Source organism: Tupaia chinensis, unplaced genomic scaffold, assembly GCF_000334495.1.
Source record: "Tupaia chinensis unplaced genomic scaffold, TupChi_1.0 Scaffold000644_1, whole genome shotgun sequence".
NCBI classification, from domain to species: Eukaryota; Metazoa; Chordata; class Mammalia; order Scandentia; family Tupaiidae; genus Tupaia; species Tupaia belangeri.
In genome coordinates, this window is record NW_006160165.1 from 4,772,977 (window position 1) to 4,788,827 (window position 15,851).

Sequence of the window (15,851 nt, forward strand, 5' to 3'; positions counted from 1 at the left end):
AGGAATGCCTGGACTCCCGGCCAATCCTGGGAAGCCCACATCGCCCTTTGAACCTAAACAAGAAAGACATATGAGCGCGCGGCAAAGCAAGGCAGAACGGCAGGCAGTGTCCTGAGTGTGGTCCTGGGAGGCGGCTCCACCCCAGCACCCCTCAGAGGGCCCCCAGGGCCAGCGGAAACTGGGGCAGGGGTTCTGTGCTCTGCCTCTGTCTCGACAACACACTGGGCTCCCAGAGAGAGAGCCAGGACTGCCGAGACCTGGCTATGGTTCTGCAGACTCTGAGACCATCGGCTGTGCTTAGAAAGGTCACAAGCGACACATGGCTGGGAAGGGCCCGTGCCGGCATCGTGTGGACGGAGCGGGCGGAGCTCCATCCACACCGAGGACCCACTCGGCGGAAAGGGGCGAACGACAGCTGCAAGGCGCAGCCCAGGTGAATCACGAACCCAGTGCCCCACGGGAAGGAAGCCAGCCCAGAGAGCACGTTTCTATGCAGTTCTAGAAAGCGCTGCTCTGTAGTTCCAGGAAGCAGGTCAAAGGCCGCCGAGACCCGGGGAGGGGGCAGATGGGCGGAGTTACATAGCACCACAGGCACTCCCCAGGTGACAGACACGCTCTCTTCTTGGGCGTGACGTTTCATGGCTGCGTGCACACACCAAGACTTATCGACCTGTACACTTCACATCTTAGCCTTATGTCTGTCAGTGATACCTCAACAGGCTGTTCTAAATGGTAAAACGTCAACGCGTGTAGGGGATAAAAACCTTGCTTAGCCTTGGCATACTACCCAAAACTTGCTAATAAGAATACCAAATGCTAGGCTAGTTCAAGGTTACTGAAAAAAAATGGCAAGAAAATGAAACACAGAGACGGAAAGCAGCCCATGGCCTCTACGGTTCCCGTTGTGCTGCAAGGCCAAGGAGCCAATCAGCGCCCGAATCGCTGTCGTGGGCAGGAGGGCGCACGGGCCATGCGGGACTGGGCAGCTGGGGGACGGGCTCTGCGGCAGGGCACGGGCACGCGGCCCAGCATCCACGCCGACCACCGGCCCCGGGCTGGTGAGCGCAGGGATCTGTGAATTATGGTGAAGGGGGAGAAGCCCCTTCTCAGTGGCTGGCCCTGCCCCCTTTCTGCCCTTGCTAACCCAGGACTGTGCACCTGGGCTGGTCTCAGGGCACAGGAGATGGGGTGTACGGGGTTCCTGCACTGCTTCTGCCGAGTAAGCAGCCCAGGCTGCCTGCACCGCTGCAGCCCAGACCTGACTACCACTTCCTGACCCCCAGAACCCCCATCCTCCCCCGACTGGTGCAGCATGTGCGCCCCCTCAGCCTGGGCCACGTGCTCGCTCGTCCATCACTCCGTGGCTCACAGCTCCTGAGGTTACTATGTCGCCTTTTCCTTCTCATGAAATGTGATGTCTCTGAGGGACAAGACGACATCTTTGAGCTCTACCAGCTCCCAGCTGTGCTCGGTGTTTAGCCCACGTGGTGGGAGGTTTGGAGCTGGCCTCAGAAAGTAACAGTTCCGATACTCCAGTGACTTCCTCATCTCAGTCACAGGCTCCCGGCCACCCCACTTTAGGAAGTGAGTCAAGTGAAAGTTTCTGTAATGCACTGTGCCACCTCAGGTGTGAACTAGATGCACACCGCCCTCTGCCCAGCGCACGCTGCCCCTGCAGGGGTGGCCTTGCTGACAGACTGGGCGGGGGCTGCGGACGCTCGTGCCTGCCCTGCCCGTGAGCCTGCAGCAGGGCGAGCTGAAGAGAAGAGCATGTTGAACAAACAGTACCTTTGTCTCCTTTGGACCCGGGAAACCCTGGGACTCCTCTTCCTGGTAGACCTATAAGATGAGGGTAAAAGCAGTGTCTCCTTCACTTGAACACTAGTCTTCAGGACTAGAACCAAGCAGAGCAACTCCATAATAAACCCACACGTATTTGTAAAATACGTGGAAGTTAGTTCATCGCACCTTCAGAAGGAAATTATATTACTACGGTTGTTATAAAATGCCCTTGACTGGGTATTTCTATTTTAGTGCTTTTTTTTTGGGGGGGGGGAGGTTTTTGCTATAGGGCGCGTGCTCTCGCCAGAAAGACAGAGAGAGACAGAGAGACAGAAAGTGAGAAATCACCCCCCAGGGTGAGGCCACGCTGTAATCCCTTCTCCATTCTCCTCTTGGGATCTTGGGCATGCATACACGCACTCGGCATGAGTTTAAGCTGCCGGGTCCGGGACTCGAACCACAGTCAGCTACGTGGAAGTCCAGCGACATAGCCATTATGCTAACTGCTGGTCCCTATTTTAGTGCTTTTTCCTAAATAGTTCGGAGCCATTATAGCAGAAGTGGTATATGCAAATGAGTCTATTTTCCACGATTGTCTGGAGATGAGCAAATTGGCTTTTCTCAAACCACGTTTCCCAACTATGTCCTGTGTTTAAAGAGGGTGGGAGAGTCAGACACGTAGGTGGCAGACCCTGGGCAGACCGCACATGTGAGCGAAGGGCTGGAGGTGAGAGTGTGAGAGAAGGATGGACACGTATCTTTGGAACTGTCTTCATAGGAAAATGAACGCGTAGCTCTAAGTAGAAGGTGTGGAGAATGAAAACGATGGCCGTAAGAAGGCCGGTGCGAGCAGCACGGGACGCCCTTGGCGCCCCTTCCTCTGCCTCCAGCTCAGGGCAGCCCGTTTCGGACTGTGTGTTTAGCACCTGCGTGCATGTCGTGTGAGAATTACTGCCTATGTGACTGTCGTCATCACAGCTGACAGCTGGCACTTCTGACCAAGTTGCAGCCCTCCCACAGAGACAGGACTAGATTCAGGGGCCAACAAATACCCAGGACTGCTTCTCGAATGGGAAAAATGCTGTGCAGAGGAGGGAGTTTTGTTTTGTTTTGTCATAGCAGACACAAGGGAGAACTCTTGGCGAGTACCATATTCTAAAAAAACAGTTTTCTGTGGCTCATCACTGAGGGCTCAGGTCATTTCGAGGGTAGGTGCCCATACGTATATGTAGAATAAACGAATACCCTCCTTTCCCCCTCTTTTATCCGACCCTGCCATTCACGTCCACACCGAGGTTTACACAGTTCTCAGACGTATGTGGAAGTGTTGCTCATGCCCAGCGCTGTCCACATAACGTGCAGTGTCCAGGAGCAGACGATGCTGGTTCTGAAGGACTAGGAAGGTGGGACATACCTGGTTCGCCTTTCTCTCCTGCTGACCCTGGGATTCCATCACTGCCCGGCTCCCCTTTCTGGCCAGCTGGGCCCATGGGGCCAGGTTTCCCAGGAAGGCCTCCAAGACAAAGGTCACATCAGTCACTTACATGAAATGGTCAGTTTCTGCCATTCTATCGGGGAGCTGCTCCCCTCCCTTCTGAGCATGGCTGGCTCCCCCCAGGCTTTCTGCCATCCCTTCAGAAAGGATCCTCCATGCTGTTAGCAGTAACATGGACCCCAGCCCACAGAAGCTGGTGAAATGGAAAAGAATTACTAAATGTTCCCTTGCTAGGAACAGTTAGGAGATTCGGGGCCCTAGCTCCCAACAGTGGTAGGATCTCAGAAACACCCCATAAGCCTCTCCTGGAGCTTGGCTGTTCGAGAGGTGGGGGAGGACCAGCTGGCCCTCACCCCCTGCAGCAGCGTCACAGGGGCTGGTGCACACTGTGCTGGAAACTCCCTGGAGGCCGATTTCCTATCCCTGGCTGCTCCCCACTGCCACCCAGTGCATTCTGAGGAGGGCCTCTACCTGACTCTCCTTTGGCTCCAGGAATGCCATCCAGTCCCGGCAGGCCTTTGTCACCTTTTTCTCCAGGCAGCCCAGGATTCCCTAAGGAAGAACAAAATATCAGACTGCGCTTCAGCTACGCTTCCCTTTGTCTTCCTCAGAGCTCACACTGGGGAAGTAGAATTCATTTACCTGGGTAGCCGACACTCCCTGGAGACCCCTTCAGGCCTGGAGACCCTGGAATCCCTGGGGTCCCAGTGCTGCCCTTCTCTCCCTTCTCTCCGGGGCTTCCGGGGAAACCTGCCATCCCTCGGTCTCCCTGCAAGTGAAACAGGCATCTTGATTCCACACATGTCCCAGGACGTGTCATGGGCACATTCTGGAGAAGAGGGTACATTCTGGGGCAGTGAACACGGCATTGCAGAATTCCACTTCCAGATTTTTCACCAAAGAATCAAAGCACACTTCTGAGGGAACCAGCAGTTAGCATAACGGCTATGTTGCTGGATTCCCACATAGTCGACCGCGGTTCGCGGCCCGGACTCGGTGGCTTAAAACTCACCCCGGGCGTGTGTGCGTGTGTGCCCAAGACCCCGAGAGGAGAATGGAGGAGAAGGGTTTGCGGCATGACCATCCCCCCGGGGGGTGAGATTTCTTGCTTTCTGTGTCTATGTCTCTGTCTGTCTGTCTGGCGAGCGCACGCGCCCTATAGTGAAAATCTCTCCCCAAAAAAAAGCCCACTTCTGAGAGCAGAGGGAACTTAAAAGCCAGTCGGCTGTCTTGGTCTACCTGCTGTGTTCTTCTTTCTGCTCCTCTGCCCTTTTTTCCTCTCGGAATAGCTCACGCCCTCCCCCAGCTCTCGCCAGTTTCTAGATTCTCCCCTGGGGGCTGGTAGAGAGCAGAAGGAGGGAGAGGAGCCCCACTGCACTGGGGCCCGAGAGCTCTGATGCACCAGATATACTGACATACTCGCAAGTTTCTCACGAGGCAGCTCCTTCTGGGCGGGAGGGACAGGACAGGGCCATGTGGGAGGCGCTCACCTTGTCACCAGGCCGCCCGGGAATCCCGATGCCAGGCAGACCCGCCTGCCCTTTCACTCCTTTTGCTCCTTTCTCTCCGGGTAAGCCAGGGACCCCCTGCGGGCCAGGGATGCCAGGTGCACCTTTTTCTCCAGGTGTTCCTGAAATTGCAAACGATCGAAGCAGCGATACGGGGTCAGCTGGTGCTAATACTAAAAATAAAGCAGCACCTCGACAAGCAGCCAGGAATGAAGTAAGAGACTGCAACTGCTTTCTGCAGAAGACCCAGCTGCATTTCAATCACCCCATCACGTCAGAGGCAAGAGGTTTCTCTTGTCCTTTAAAGGCCGTCGTTTTTTGAGAGAGAGAAGAAATAGATGAACTGCTTCAAATATTTCCTTTCTTGACAGTCTAAAAGATAGCTGTCATGTCCATTGCTGTAAACCAACTCTCGGTAGTCAAACGAGTAGGAGGGATAGTGAAGGGTAAATGGAGACTCAGTTCTGAAAGGTGCCTGGGAGCCAGACCTAATTATAAATAGGTGTAAATGAGCTAGATGCTTCTATTCCAAACACAAGGCTTACAGCACCGTGTGAAGACTTAGGAGAAGACGCAAAGAACCGTGAGCCTTTCTAGGTGGGTCCTGGGCCACAGTACCTGCTGACCCGTCCTCAGCAGACTCCCTCGGTTCCTGCCCTCGTCCCTTCTCTTTCTGCCCACTATCACTGGGGAGCACTCAGGGCGAAGTGAAGGCCAGTGCAGGGCAGGTGGGGGAGTTGGGGATCCTCCTGACCTGACGGTAAGGGCTTAGATCACCCACATGGAGAACCGGACACTTTCTGGGGAGACACTAGCCAAGTGGATGAGTCACTTGGAGATAATCAGGAGTTGACGGTGTATGTATGGCCCACCATGTTTTATTCTGTCAAATGGGAATTTCAGCCATGGCCATACCATCACCATAGCGCCCTCCACCCCTAACCGGAGCCCGCACAGAGCTGAGGGCATGAACTCATGCAGGCGACGCGATGGCCTGGACCGTGCCCTCTGTCGGGCTCTCATTCTGCATGTGCGCCCGGCCAGTCCCCTGCACCTGTGCAGACTTCCTCCCAAACCGCTTACCTGGCAGGCCCATTCCACCGACTGATCCTTTCGGTCCAGGAAGTCCTGGAGCACCTGGGGTTCCGCTTATACCTGGATCGCCTTTAGGTCCTAGAGGAAGAAGGAGACGGGAGTCCAGCAGGTGGACGTCCATGGAGAGAGCTGGGGCCCCTCCTCAGCATGAGCGCCCCAGTACCTTGCTGTCCAGGCTGCCCGGGTTGCCCATCCTTTCCAGGAACTCCTGGGCTTCCAGGATCTCCTCGGGATCCTTTATCACCAGTGGGTCCGACTTGGCCTACATACCAGAGGGAAGTGACAATGACCATGTCTGCATCAGAAACCAACCGGGACAAGATGCAGGCTGGCCAGGTGCTGCGTACGGAGGGCAAGCGCCCTGGTCAGGCCCCCCGTGGGCCTCGGTGGCTCAGGGCTTGCCCCAACGCACCTTTTTCTCCTTGGTCTCCCTTCTGCCCCTTCATGCTGCCCATGTCCACTTTGTCCATTGACCCAGGCTTGCCAGGGAGGCCCACGTCCCCCTTATCGCCTTTGAAGCCTGGATCTCCCCTGGGTCCTGAGGATCCTGGGAAGCCATGGTCCCCTGCAAAGGAAGAAGGTGCCCAGTGAGAATTGGCCCTGTATCAGACTGGGTGGCAGCGTTTGGCATTCTGTCAAAGAAGGCCGAAGGGACTAATGGCCTGTCCATAAACATTAGCTGGCCAGTGCCTAAGTGCATGGGAGAGCTGACCCCAGGTAAACGAGCCCCGAGAGCTTTCTCAAATTCATGGTTTGCTCCCAGTTCTCCTACTAGCTAGAGAGCTTTTCATGGTTTGCTCCCAGTTCTCCTACTAGCTTGTTGGTCCTAGGTGATGTACACGTTCTCCTTCCTAAATGCCATCCCTGTTACTGGCCCCTCGTCCCACACAGAACCACAGAACGGGGGCTGTCCTATCTACTAAACTCCCAGGTCTCACAGTGAAAGTCAACGTCTTCAGAAAGAATGTTCGGACTCATTTCAAGTAACACATTATGAAATAAAATGAGGGCATGCAAATTTACCACTTCAGAGTTCAGCTCTAAGGAACTGGCTCCTGAGCCCTCTCACCACTGAAGAGTCCCCCATTTCGCATAAAAGGAATCTTGGCTGCACCAGGAAGCACGGCCCGTCTTCTCCTGGTTCCCCGCGTGCTCAGCAGGACCCAGGCCTTAGTCCCCGGCACCCGCGTGTGCAGTCCCAGTGGAAGGAGGCCCGACCTCACTGGTCATGTCATCGGCCTTTTGAAATGAGCTACTGTGACCACTTGCGCATTCCCCAAAAGACATCAAGACATGGACGAGCTTTCTGGAATTCTCAGCTTTCTCACCTTTTTCACCCGGTAATCCTGGAGTGCCCACTGGTCCTGGTGATCCCGGCTGCCCGGGGGTCCCCATGACGCCCATTTCTCCCTTGGGACCTGCGACCAAACAGAAGGACGGTGACGTCCCCTTAGCAGAGCAGCAATGGCAAACGCTGAGGCGTTACACGAAGGCGTGAGGCCCATCCCCATTCTTGGTCCAGAAAGCAGCTCAGAAGCCATTTACCTGGAAACCCGGGCAATCCAGGCGTCCCCTGCTGTCCAGGAAGGCCAGGGAGCCCCGACTGTCCTGTCAGGCCGGGAAGCCCTTGGGCTCCTTTGTCTCCTTTGGGGCCTGGCATGTCGAGTCCGGGGAATCCGGGGAATCCTTTCTCTCCTTTGATGCCAGGGGGACCTGAGGGTGGGTGGAGCGCAAGGAGCATTATCAGAACCCTGGCGTGCTTTGCAGTGCGCTTCACCCTGCCTCACAGGTGCTCTCTGCAGAAAGCACGTGGCCACACCCACATTGGGGTCTGGGACACCTCGAAGACATGGTGTCAGCAGTCATCAAGGCACTCGGGATGAGCAATGTCCCAAAAGAAAAAACTCTTTTCTGTCATTAATAGCGACACCACGCAAAGTCCCCCGCCCAGCCTCCCCGCGGTCCTCCAAACGGTGACCTCCAGGTCGACTTCGCATGGCCTGTTTCACCCTCTGCTGCTTCGCCATCTCAGCTCTAGGGTGACGATGATGACGGGTTTTATCTCTGCCATAGGGCGGCTTGTGCCCCGCAGGAGGGATGACCACGCCATAATCCCTTCTCCATTCTCCTCTTGGGATCTGGGACAAGCATGCACACGTGCCCGGCATGACTTCCAAGCAGCCAGGTCTGGGACTTAAACTGCTATTAGCCATGTGAGACTCCAGTGCCTTCACAGCCACGACACCTGCTGCCTCTAATTTTTTTTTTTTTTTTTTTTTTTTGAGAAATTTTCACCATAGGGCGCATGCACTCACCAGACAGACAGAGAGAGACATAGAGACAGAAAGCGAGAAATCACCCCCCGGGGGGATGGTCACACCACAATCCCTTCTCCTCCATTCTTCTCTCAGGATCTTGGGCACGCATGCACACGTGCCTGGCGTGAGTTTTAAGCCACCGGGTCCAGGACGCAAACCACGGTCGACTACGTGGGAGTCCAGTGACATAGCCATTACGCTAACTGCTGGTTCCCGCTGCCTCTAATTCTAAGATCATTATTAAAGGCAAAGCTGGCGTCTAGGCTCGAACCTAACTATCCACAGTTTACCAACCCTCCTGAAAGATAGCAGAGGGCCATCGTTTTGAGTAAAATGTCCAAGCTATTGAACAGAAAGGAGAGGTGCCTTCTGCAGCACCCAAGCTGGGGTGCGGGGAAACAGACGACTACGTCTGCACAAACACCACACTAGTCCCTTAGCTGGGCTTACTGTCCTCCCCTTATTTAATTCTGCTTCCCTCCCCGTCACATAGACTCCAGCGCCATCTTTCTCCCACCGCGCGCATGCCCTGAGAAGAGAGAATTCTAGAAGAGACAGACACATTACCTGATGACCCCGGCGGTCCCTGACCTCCGGGGGGGCCCATAGCGCCGGGGGGGCCGAGTCCTGGAGCTCCTGGAGATCCTACAGGGCCTTGCAATCCAGGAGGCCCTGGGTCACCTGAGGAGGGGGAAGGGAGTGAACGGTGCAGGGACCCCTGCATGTGCCACAGCCCACTGCCCACATGTTCCCCAGGTCAGACGGCAGGAAGCCTGACCTGCCAGGGCTGGGGACTAAGCACCTGGCGGTGCTCGGAGACACACAAGCGGACATGCCCGGCCCCGAGCCGTCCAGATGGCCTGTGCGGTTACCTCTGATGCCCTGAAGCCCAGGGGGTCCGACAACTCCATGCTCTCCGGGCACGCCTGGGCCCCCGACGTTCCCCTTCTCCCCAGGTGTGCCAGGGATGCCGGGGAGACCTGGCAGTCCTTTGAGTCCCGGTAAACCAATTCCAGGCTCACCCTGAAGATTCCCAAAGCATGGAGAAGCAAAGTCAGAATGCTTAGGGGCCAGCGGCATGAGCAGAGGCCGCCGACACCACGCGCTCGGCAGGAGTGGCCTCCGTTCACCCCTTCCGAAATCTCCTGACGTTTCCTTACACTCAGTCCTTTTCAATCTCACCACAAGCCCCAAAGGCAGGGACCCGTGTTTTACAAAAAAGGAAAACCAAGCTTCCAGACATAGGCAGCCCCACCACGGAATTACGGAATTACGGGGCCGAGGCCGGCAGAGCTGAGCGGAGAAGCGCTGCACTCAGCCCCGTGGCCAGTGGCTTTCTAACAGCGTCTGCCTGCCACTTACAACGGAAACACATTTTACACCGAGGCCCCGCAGAAGCACATGAAAGAAAATGTCATAAGATTTCATAAAATGGAAACAAATGATTCTCTTCAAAATATTCCATGCCACGTGCTCTGAGCTCTGAGAACTTCATGGTTGAGAAGCCACACTGTGTGCAGTTGACACCAGGTGCGGGGAAAGGGCCACTGACCACGACGTGCTCGATACCCACCTTCTGGCCCGGTGCACCTGGGCTGCCAGGCAAGCCATTAAATCCTGGGCGACCCGGGGTCCCCGGAGGCCCCACATCTCCAGGCAGGCCGTCGACACCTGTTTCCAAGGGTTTAAGAGACATCACCGCAAGAAGCCCATCCCCACCTCCTCCTTCGCTTCTGCACTTCCCCAGCGCACTGCGCCGGGTGGAGAGGGTGGGCAGGAGGAAGCCCTTCAGGTGACTCTCAGAGGGGAGCTGAGGCCGCCCTGTCCTGAGGTGCGGTGCGATGCTGCCCCTTCCAGTCCCGCGCGCTCTCTCCCCATCACATCTACGCTTTCTTCCTTGTCTGACTCACTTCAAACTCGGCTTTCCTGTCCTGTTCCCCAGGGAGGCAGGGAGCCCTTGGCTGCCCGCCAAGACCCCACAGATGGTGTCCCCACAGCCTCTGTCACAGCTGCAGCTCGGCCACACCCGACCTGTTTCTAACCAGACCCAAGACCCCGACGGCCTTCCTACCGCTCTCAGGGAGGACACAACACCGGGCCCAGGGCTTACCTTTGGGACCTGGGGGCCCCGGAAACCCGATCCCTGGCTGGCCCACAGCACCCTTCTCTCCAGGCTGGCCTGGCCTGCCCGGAGCTCCGGGAAAGCCTCGGTCACCTGTGGGAGAAAGAACAGTCAGGGCGGGATTCCACATGAGCAGCGCCCACGGCAGCCACAGCGGTGAGGTCAACCTACCTTGGGGTCCTGGGAATCCTGAAGAACCCGGAAGGCCGTCTGCCCCAGGGGGCCCAGGTAAGGGCACGACCGCCCCCGCTTCACCCTTCGGACCTGGGGGAAGGCAACACCAAGCAGGTGTGAGTGACCACACCGCTCCCACTGCACAACTGCTCGGTGTGTGTGTGCCACGACAGAAGAGCCTCCGTCCACATGCCTCGCCTCTCCCTGCTAGGTTTCTAGAATCTTTCAAATGAAAGCTCCTCTTCTTCCCAAAACACACCTCCGAAATCTCTGAGCTACTTGATTGACACAAGAATTCCCTAAGAGTCCATATCCGAATCAGGAAAAGCTAAAAAAATCTACACTAACAGAAAACGGGACGGCCTTGGGCAATTTCTTAATTAGCCCACCTTGAGAATCAAAACACGCCACTGCTCTTCCTCAGCATTTCAGACAGCCCACTTCCGCGTTGCCCCCGGGTGGACCTCAGTTCCATCATCCTGCAGTAAACCCTCCAGTGGGGACAACACGATTCGTGGTGGCCACGCGTCACCCACTCTCCGGAAGGCACAGCCAGAGTTCACCCAGGCGTCTGGGCCTGGGAGGGCCACTGGGTGTGGGGGTTCAGCTGCTGAGACAGGCCAGTGGGATCAGGAATCCGTGTAGGAGCCCTGCATTACCTGGAAGAGTCAGGATGTGCGGGCCTCCCAGAACAGCCTGCACACGCCTTAGCTAGGACTCTGGACATGCCCGCTGACTGAGCAGCAGGCCGCACGCCCCCGCAGGCCAGCTTCGCGGTCACCAGGATTAACGCAGCTCCCACGTCACCGCAGGTCAGCTTTGTGATCGAAAAGCGGGGGGTCTGGAGGCCCAGGACCCCAGAGAGGGTGTCTGATCAAGGGCATTGCGGACCCCCAGAGGTGAATGCATCCCCTCGGTTTTTCTGTTGGTAGTTTGTAGCCAAAAGGAAAGCGATTCCTTCCCACAGCTCTGCAGGCACAGCTGCCGCCGGTACAGAGGATCGACTCGTTCATGCTGGAATCAGGAGCCAGGAGGAGAGTGACCCCAGTTCCCTTCCCCAGTTCTGCAAGGGTTGTTCTAAACCAAACCCTCGAACCCAGACTTCCCTGCCTCCGAAGGACTCCTAAAGACACGCATGGGGCCCTCGCTGGACAGAGCCGCTCTCGGTGGGACTGGAACTCGGTGCTAAGTACTCAGTGAGTGCACAAACAAGACTACGGCGAGGTTCGGACACAGCACCCTCCGCCCTTGGACTCCCAGCAGAGCCCACCAACGATTCCTATGTGGAACGCTTACGAACTTTACACCATGTCTTAATAAGGAAGTCACAGTCCCTGATGGGGACAGGAAAACTTGGGCTAAGTGGGTGGCTGGGGCAGAATCCGCAGAGGAGTGAGCCCAGAGGTCAGAGTGCGAGCACCTCACGTCGCTCTGCTGGATACTGTGATGACCCTGCTAGTAATGACTGTATTTTTCAAGGGATTTTTCACTTTTTTTTTTTTTGAGAAAGATTTTTGCTATAGGATGTGTGCACTCACCAGAGAGAAAGAAAGCAAGAAACCACCCCCGAAGGGGGATGGCCAGGCCTCAGTCCCTTCTTCTCCATTCTCTTGTCAGGATTTTGGGCATGCACACACACACGCCCAGTGTGATTTTAAGCTGCCCATTGCGGACTGGAAATGCAGTCGACTGCCTGGGAGTCCAGCAACGTAACCATTACGCCATCTGCTGGCCCTGTCTCATCTTTCTAATCACTCCAAGTCCTTTTAAAAACGTCCTATTAACACACACTCCCTTCCCTCCTCTACACACAATGCATCCCTGGCTGCTCTTCCCCTTCCCGGGCTTTCTAGGGAATGGCAGGACCGCCACGTCTTCCTGGGACCACGTGCAGCTAAGGACTGTGCAGGTGACAGGTTTTGCACTGTGTCCCTGCCAGAGGACGGGGTGCAGGACAGCAAGGACACAACCGTCTCGCCACCAACTCGTCAACACTTAGCACTGCGCTTGGCACACAGACCACTCAGGGAGTCAGCACACGGCTGAAACCAGCAGTTAAACAGCCACTGTGAGGCTGGGGCTCACTGTAGAGTCGGTCCCAGGAAGGTGGTGGCCCTGCTCAGGGCACATAGAGGCCCAAACGGGTGGCTGGTCAGGGAAAAGCAGGGGTCTGACCAGTATGTGGAAGGCTGACTCCAGCCGGGCCGTACCTACCCACTTAGTGATGAGGAAAGCCATCTGTAAGATGCGACTCTGCAGACAGACCCCACGCTCCCTGCCCACATACGCGGGACGGAGAGTCCCAGGCAGGACTCGCCGAGGTCACGCCCCTTCCTGGAAGGACTGAAACCCATGCCTGCCTCTGTGTGTCTGAGCCCCATGCAGAGCTTCGAGGGGCTCGGGCCTCACCTGGCAGGCCTGGGGAGCCAGGGCTTCCAGGGAAGCCTGCTTGTCCTTTGTCACCCACAGGGCCAATAGGACCAAACCCTGGGGGCCCTGGGGGGCCGACGTCACCACGGCTGCCAGGGAATCCGACTCCTCCAGGGGGGCCTCGTTCTCCTTTCAGTCCTACTGAGCCCTGCGTGAAAGGGGGAGACCGTTATCAGCTGATGGCCCACACCCAGGCTGCAGTCTGTCCTCTGCAGGGAAAACAAACAGTTATTTACCCACCAGTTATTTACCCTCCCCCCCGAGGCCGGCCTAGAGTTAATCCGTGACACTGACAGTCCTTTCTGTAAGCTGAGTAGTCATTCTCCTCCCTTGCCCTGAGTAAGGAGGGAGGCTTCAGAGAGTGGTGTAGTCAATTACATCTGGAACCTTCTTTTACAGGAGAGCGTCAACACTAACACTTGGGTTTTTGTCTCCCATCCGAGGGGAAAAGCGTATCTGCTCCCCACACGTGAACGATCAAGTCCATTTACACCGACCACCGGCCAAGTGGGGGTGGGGAGCATTGGCACGACCCAAACCATTCGCTTCCGTGTCCTTGGCAGACCCACATTACAACGCGCGTGTTTGAAGGCTGGAAACACGTACCGGGGAGCCCTTGGGGCCAGGAAGACCTGGGTGGCCGTCTCTCCCAGGCAGGCCTGCTCTCCCAGGCATCCCAGGCTGTCCTGGAAAACCTGGGTCTCCTTTGTCCCCTTTGAGCCGCAAGTCGAAATAAATCTCTCCAGGTTCGCCCTTGGCTCCAGGCTGGCCCATCAGCCCTGGTGCACCTTGCGGTCCCTGTAAGAACAAAGCCTCGTGAAGCCACAGAAGAATCCACCCACGGTACACAGCAACGTGATGATGGCACACAGCAACGGAATGGGGAAGGCTTCCCGAGGGAGCTGGTGTGCTCAGTTCACTTTCTTTCAAGCCACCAGCTCTGTGACTCCGCCCTGTCTGACCTCACTGCTGTGTATTTCTCTAATCTTTCTCGGGTATTCCAAACGGAGACCGATGGTATCAGGCGTCCACGTCTTAGAAAGGCCCCGTAGGACCTACACACTGACGAGCAGAGCAGGGCGCTGCCGCGGGAGTCGGGCATGCGCCCACACACCAGGGCCGCGGCTCTGTGGGTGGGCAGTGGTTGAGGTGCCAGCCGAGGCCAGGAGCAGCCATTGTTCTCCCAGGGCAGTCCTAACTGAGACCCCTCGGGTTTCCTCTTATGCTCAGACCCCGAATTCCGGGAGATAAGGACGTCCAGGGCACCACTGAGAGGGACCTCTGGGAAGTGCGCAGGAGGCCAGCGCTGGAATTAGGGGTCGGGGAAGTCGCTTGGGCTCCCCCGAGACACACAATGCAACAGCTTTCAGTTAAAGTCGGATCCGCACAAAAGGCCAGTGCTCGGCAGTGGTGGCTCCTCCAGCCTCCCTGACAGCGTCGTCCATGGGAAACTGGCCACGGCTTCTAACTGCCAGTCACTCACTCTGACAAAGCCAGCTGCAGAGCCCTGCTCACCTGGCAGAACCTACACCCTCAACAACTCAGCTCATCTGAATCCTTTTCATCAACTTCCACTAGAAAGGTTCTCAGATGTGTGCAAATCACACACACACACACACACACACACCCTCTGTACAGATCTCTCAGAGAAAGAAGGTGGAAGATCAGACAAAGGCCCAGATTCCTCGCCTTTAACTCTGTGAGGAACACATGACTCAGCAGATGAGGAAGCTGATCCCAAAAGACGCTGGGTGATGCGTAAAAGACCACAGAGAAAGCGCAGGCGCTGGGGTCCCAGACCATCCAGTTCTGGCTGCAAACCCTCCTTCAGCCCGGCACCAGTTGAGTGCCACGAGCGCCAGGAGCTCCCAAAGACAGACGTGGAGCCAGGGCTCGGAGTGGATCTGTGGGCTGTTCTGGTCAGGCACACGGCTTCCCTGGGACTAGCCCAGACGGCTGGCTTCCTTTTCTGCCATATGCATGCAGGGGGTTCAAACAAGGCGGCCGAGCATGGGGACAGCCACCTCCCGCACTCCCTGGGCGGGCAGACCGCCTCCCGGAGACACGACCAGACCACCCAGCAGCTACCGAGGGTCCAGGGTAGGCGTGGGCAGTAGGTGGCAGCTCTCTACGGTCCAGTACTATGCAAAATTTCAAGTTAAAAACACGGAAACTCCAGTTTCTCACTCAGGCCGGCCACATTTAAAGAGCCCAGTGGCTAATACCAGCCAGCAGCTACCAATGTGGGCCACGCAGGGAACATCTCTGCTGTGGTAGGAAGGTCTCCGGGGCAGCGGCACCTGGTGTGGGCCGGCCCGAGCTGGCAGTACCCTGAGGATCTAGTAATAGCCAGGGAAGTCAAGCGGGGCCTGGTCTACGAGTGCTCCCCTGAGATTCCAGAGAAGCCTTCCACCAGTACCTGGCCAGAAATTCTGGCAGAGAGGCCCGGAAAGCCCAAGAGCTAGCTGGAAGGTGCTGTGTGTTTAGATGGCTTCTCCGGGTTGTATGGACCCTGTGCAAATGCGAGCCCCTCCGAGTCTGACCCTCTGTGAGCCCTTCACACGCAGGCTGCCTCCTGCACTAGCGGATGGCCTCCTGCAGGGGGTTCGGCTCCCTGGGGGCTCTGCATTGCCGCCCTCTCTCTGCTCCTGCTTTGGGGCTCTGTAGGAAGGACCAGAGCTTTCTCTCCTGTGTCTGATGTCTGTAACGAAGGAGATATTGGGACAGCTACTTGGTGGTGATTGTCCTCAGCCCCCACGTAGACAGCTTCCCAATACGGTGACCTCGGGTGAGAAAGCGCCACTTCACTGCAATAGGATGACTCGCCAGCCATCGTTTTGTAAAAGGAAGAAATCTAATTTTTGCTAAAAGCGACCTCCGTGATCCTGTGTCTCCCGTGGCTTCTTTGCCCCCAAAGCCTCTTTGTC

At 56.6% G+C, this 15,851-nt stretch overlaps 1 protein-coding gene across 1 annotated transcript in view; it reads right to left on the reverse strand.

The window, feature by feature from the left end:
• Positions 1-15,851, reverse strand: part of COL4A1 (collagen type IV alpha 1 chain) — a gene marked incomplete at its 5' end in the record, with an annotated part of 154,760 nt that overhangs the window by 19,186 nt on the left and 119,723 nt on the right. Inside the window, 18 exon segments of the mRNA XM_027776198.1 lie at positions 1-53; positions 1,789-1,839; positions 3,197-3,295; positions 3,749-3,829; positions 3,920-4,046; positions 4,768-4,907; positions 5,869-5,958; positions 6,044-6,142; positions 6,293-6,445; positions 7,209-7,298; positions 7,426-7,593; positions 8,766-8,879; positions 9,071-9,221; positions 9,772-9,869; positions 10,309-10,413; positions 10,492-10,584; positions 12,904-13,072; positions 13,531-13,722. Of these exon segments, the coding sequence (XP_027631999.1) occupies positions 1-53; positions 1,789-1,839; positions 3,197-3,295; positions 3,749-3,829; positions 3,920-4,046; positions 4,768-4,907; positions 5,869-5,958; positions 6,044-6,142; positions 6,293-6,445; positions 7,209-7,298; positions 7,426-7,593; positions 8,766-8,879; positions 9,071-9,221; positions 9,772-9,869; positions 10,309-10,413; positions 10,492-10,584; positions 12,904-13,072; positions 13,531-13,722 (2,073 nt within the window).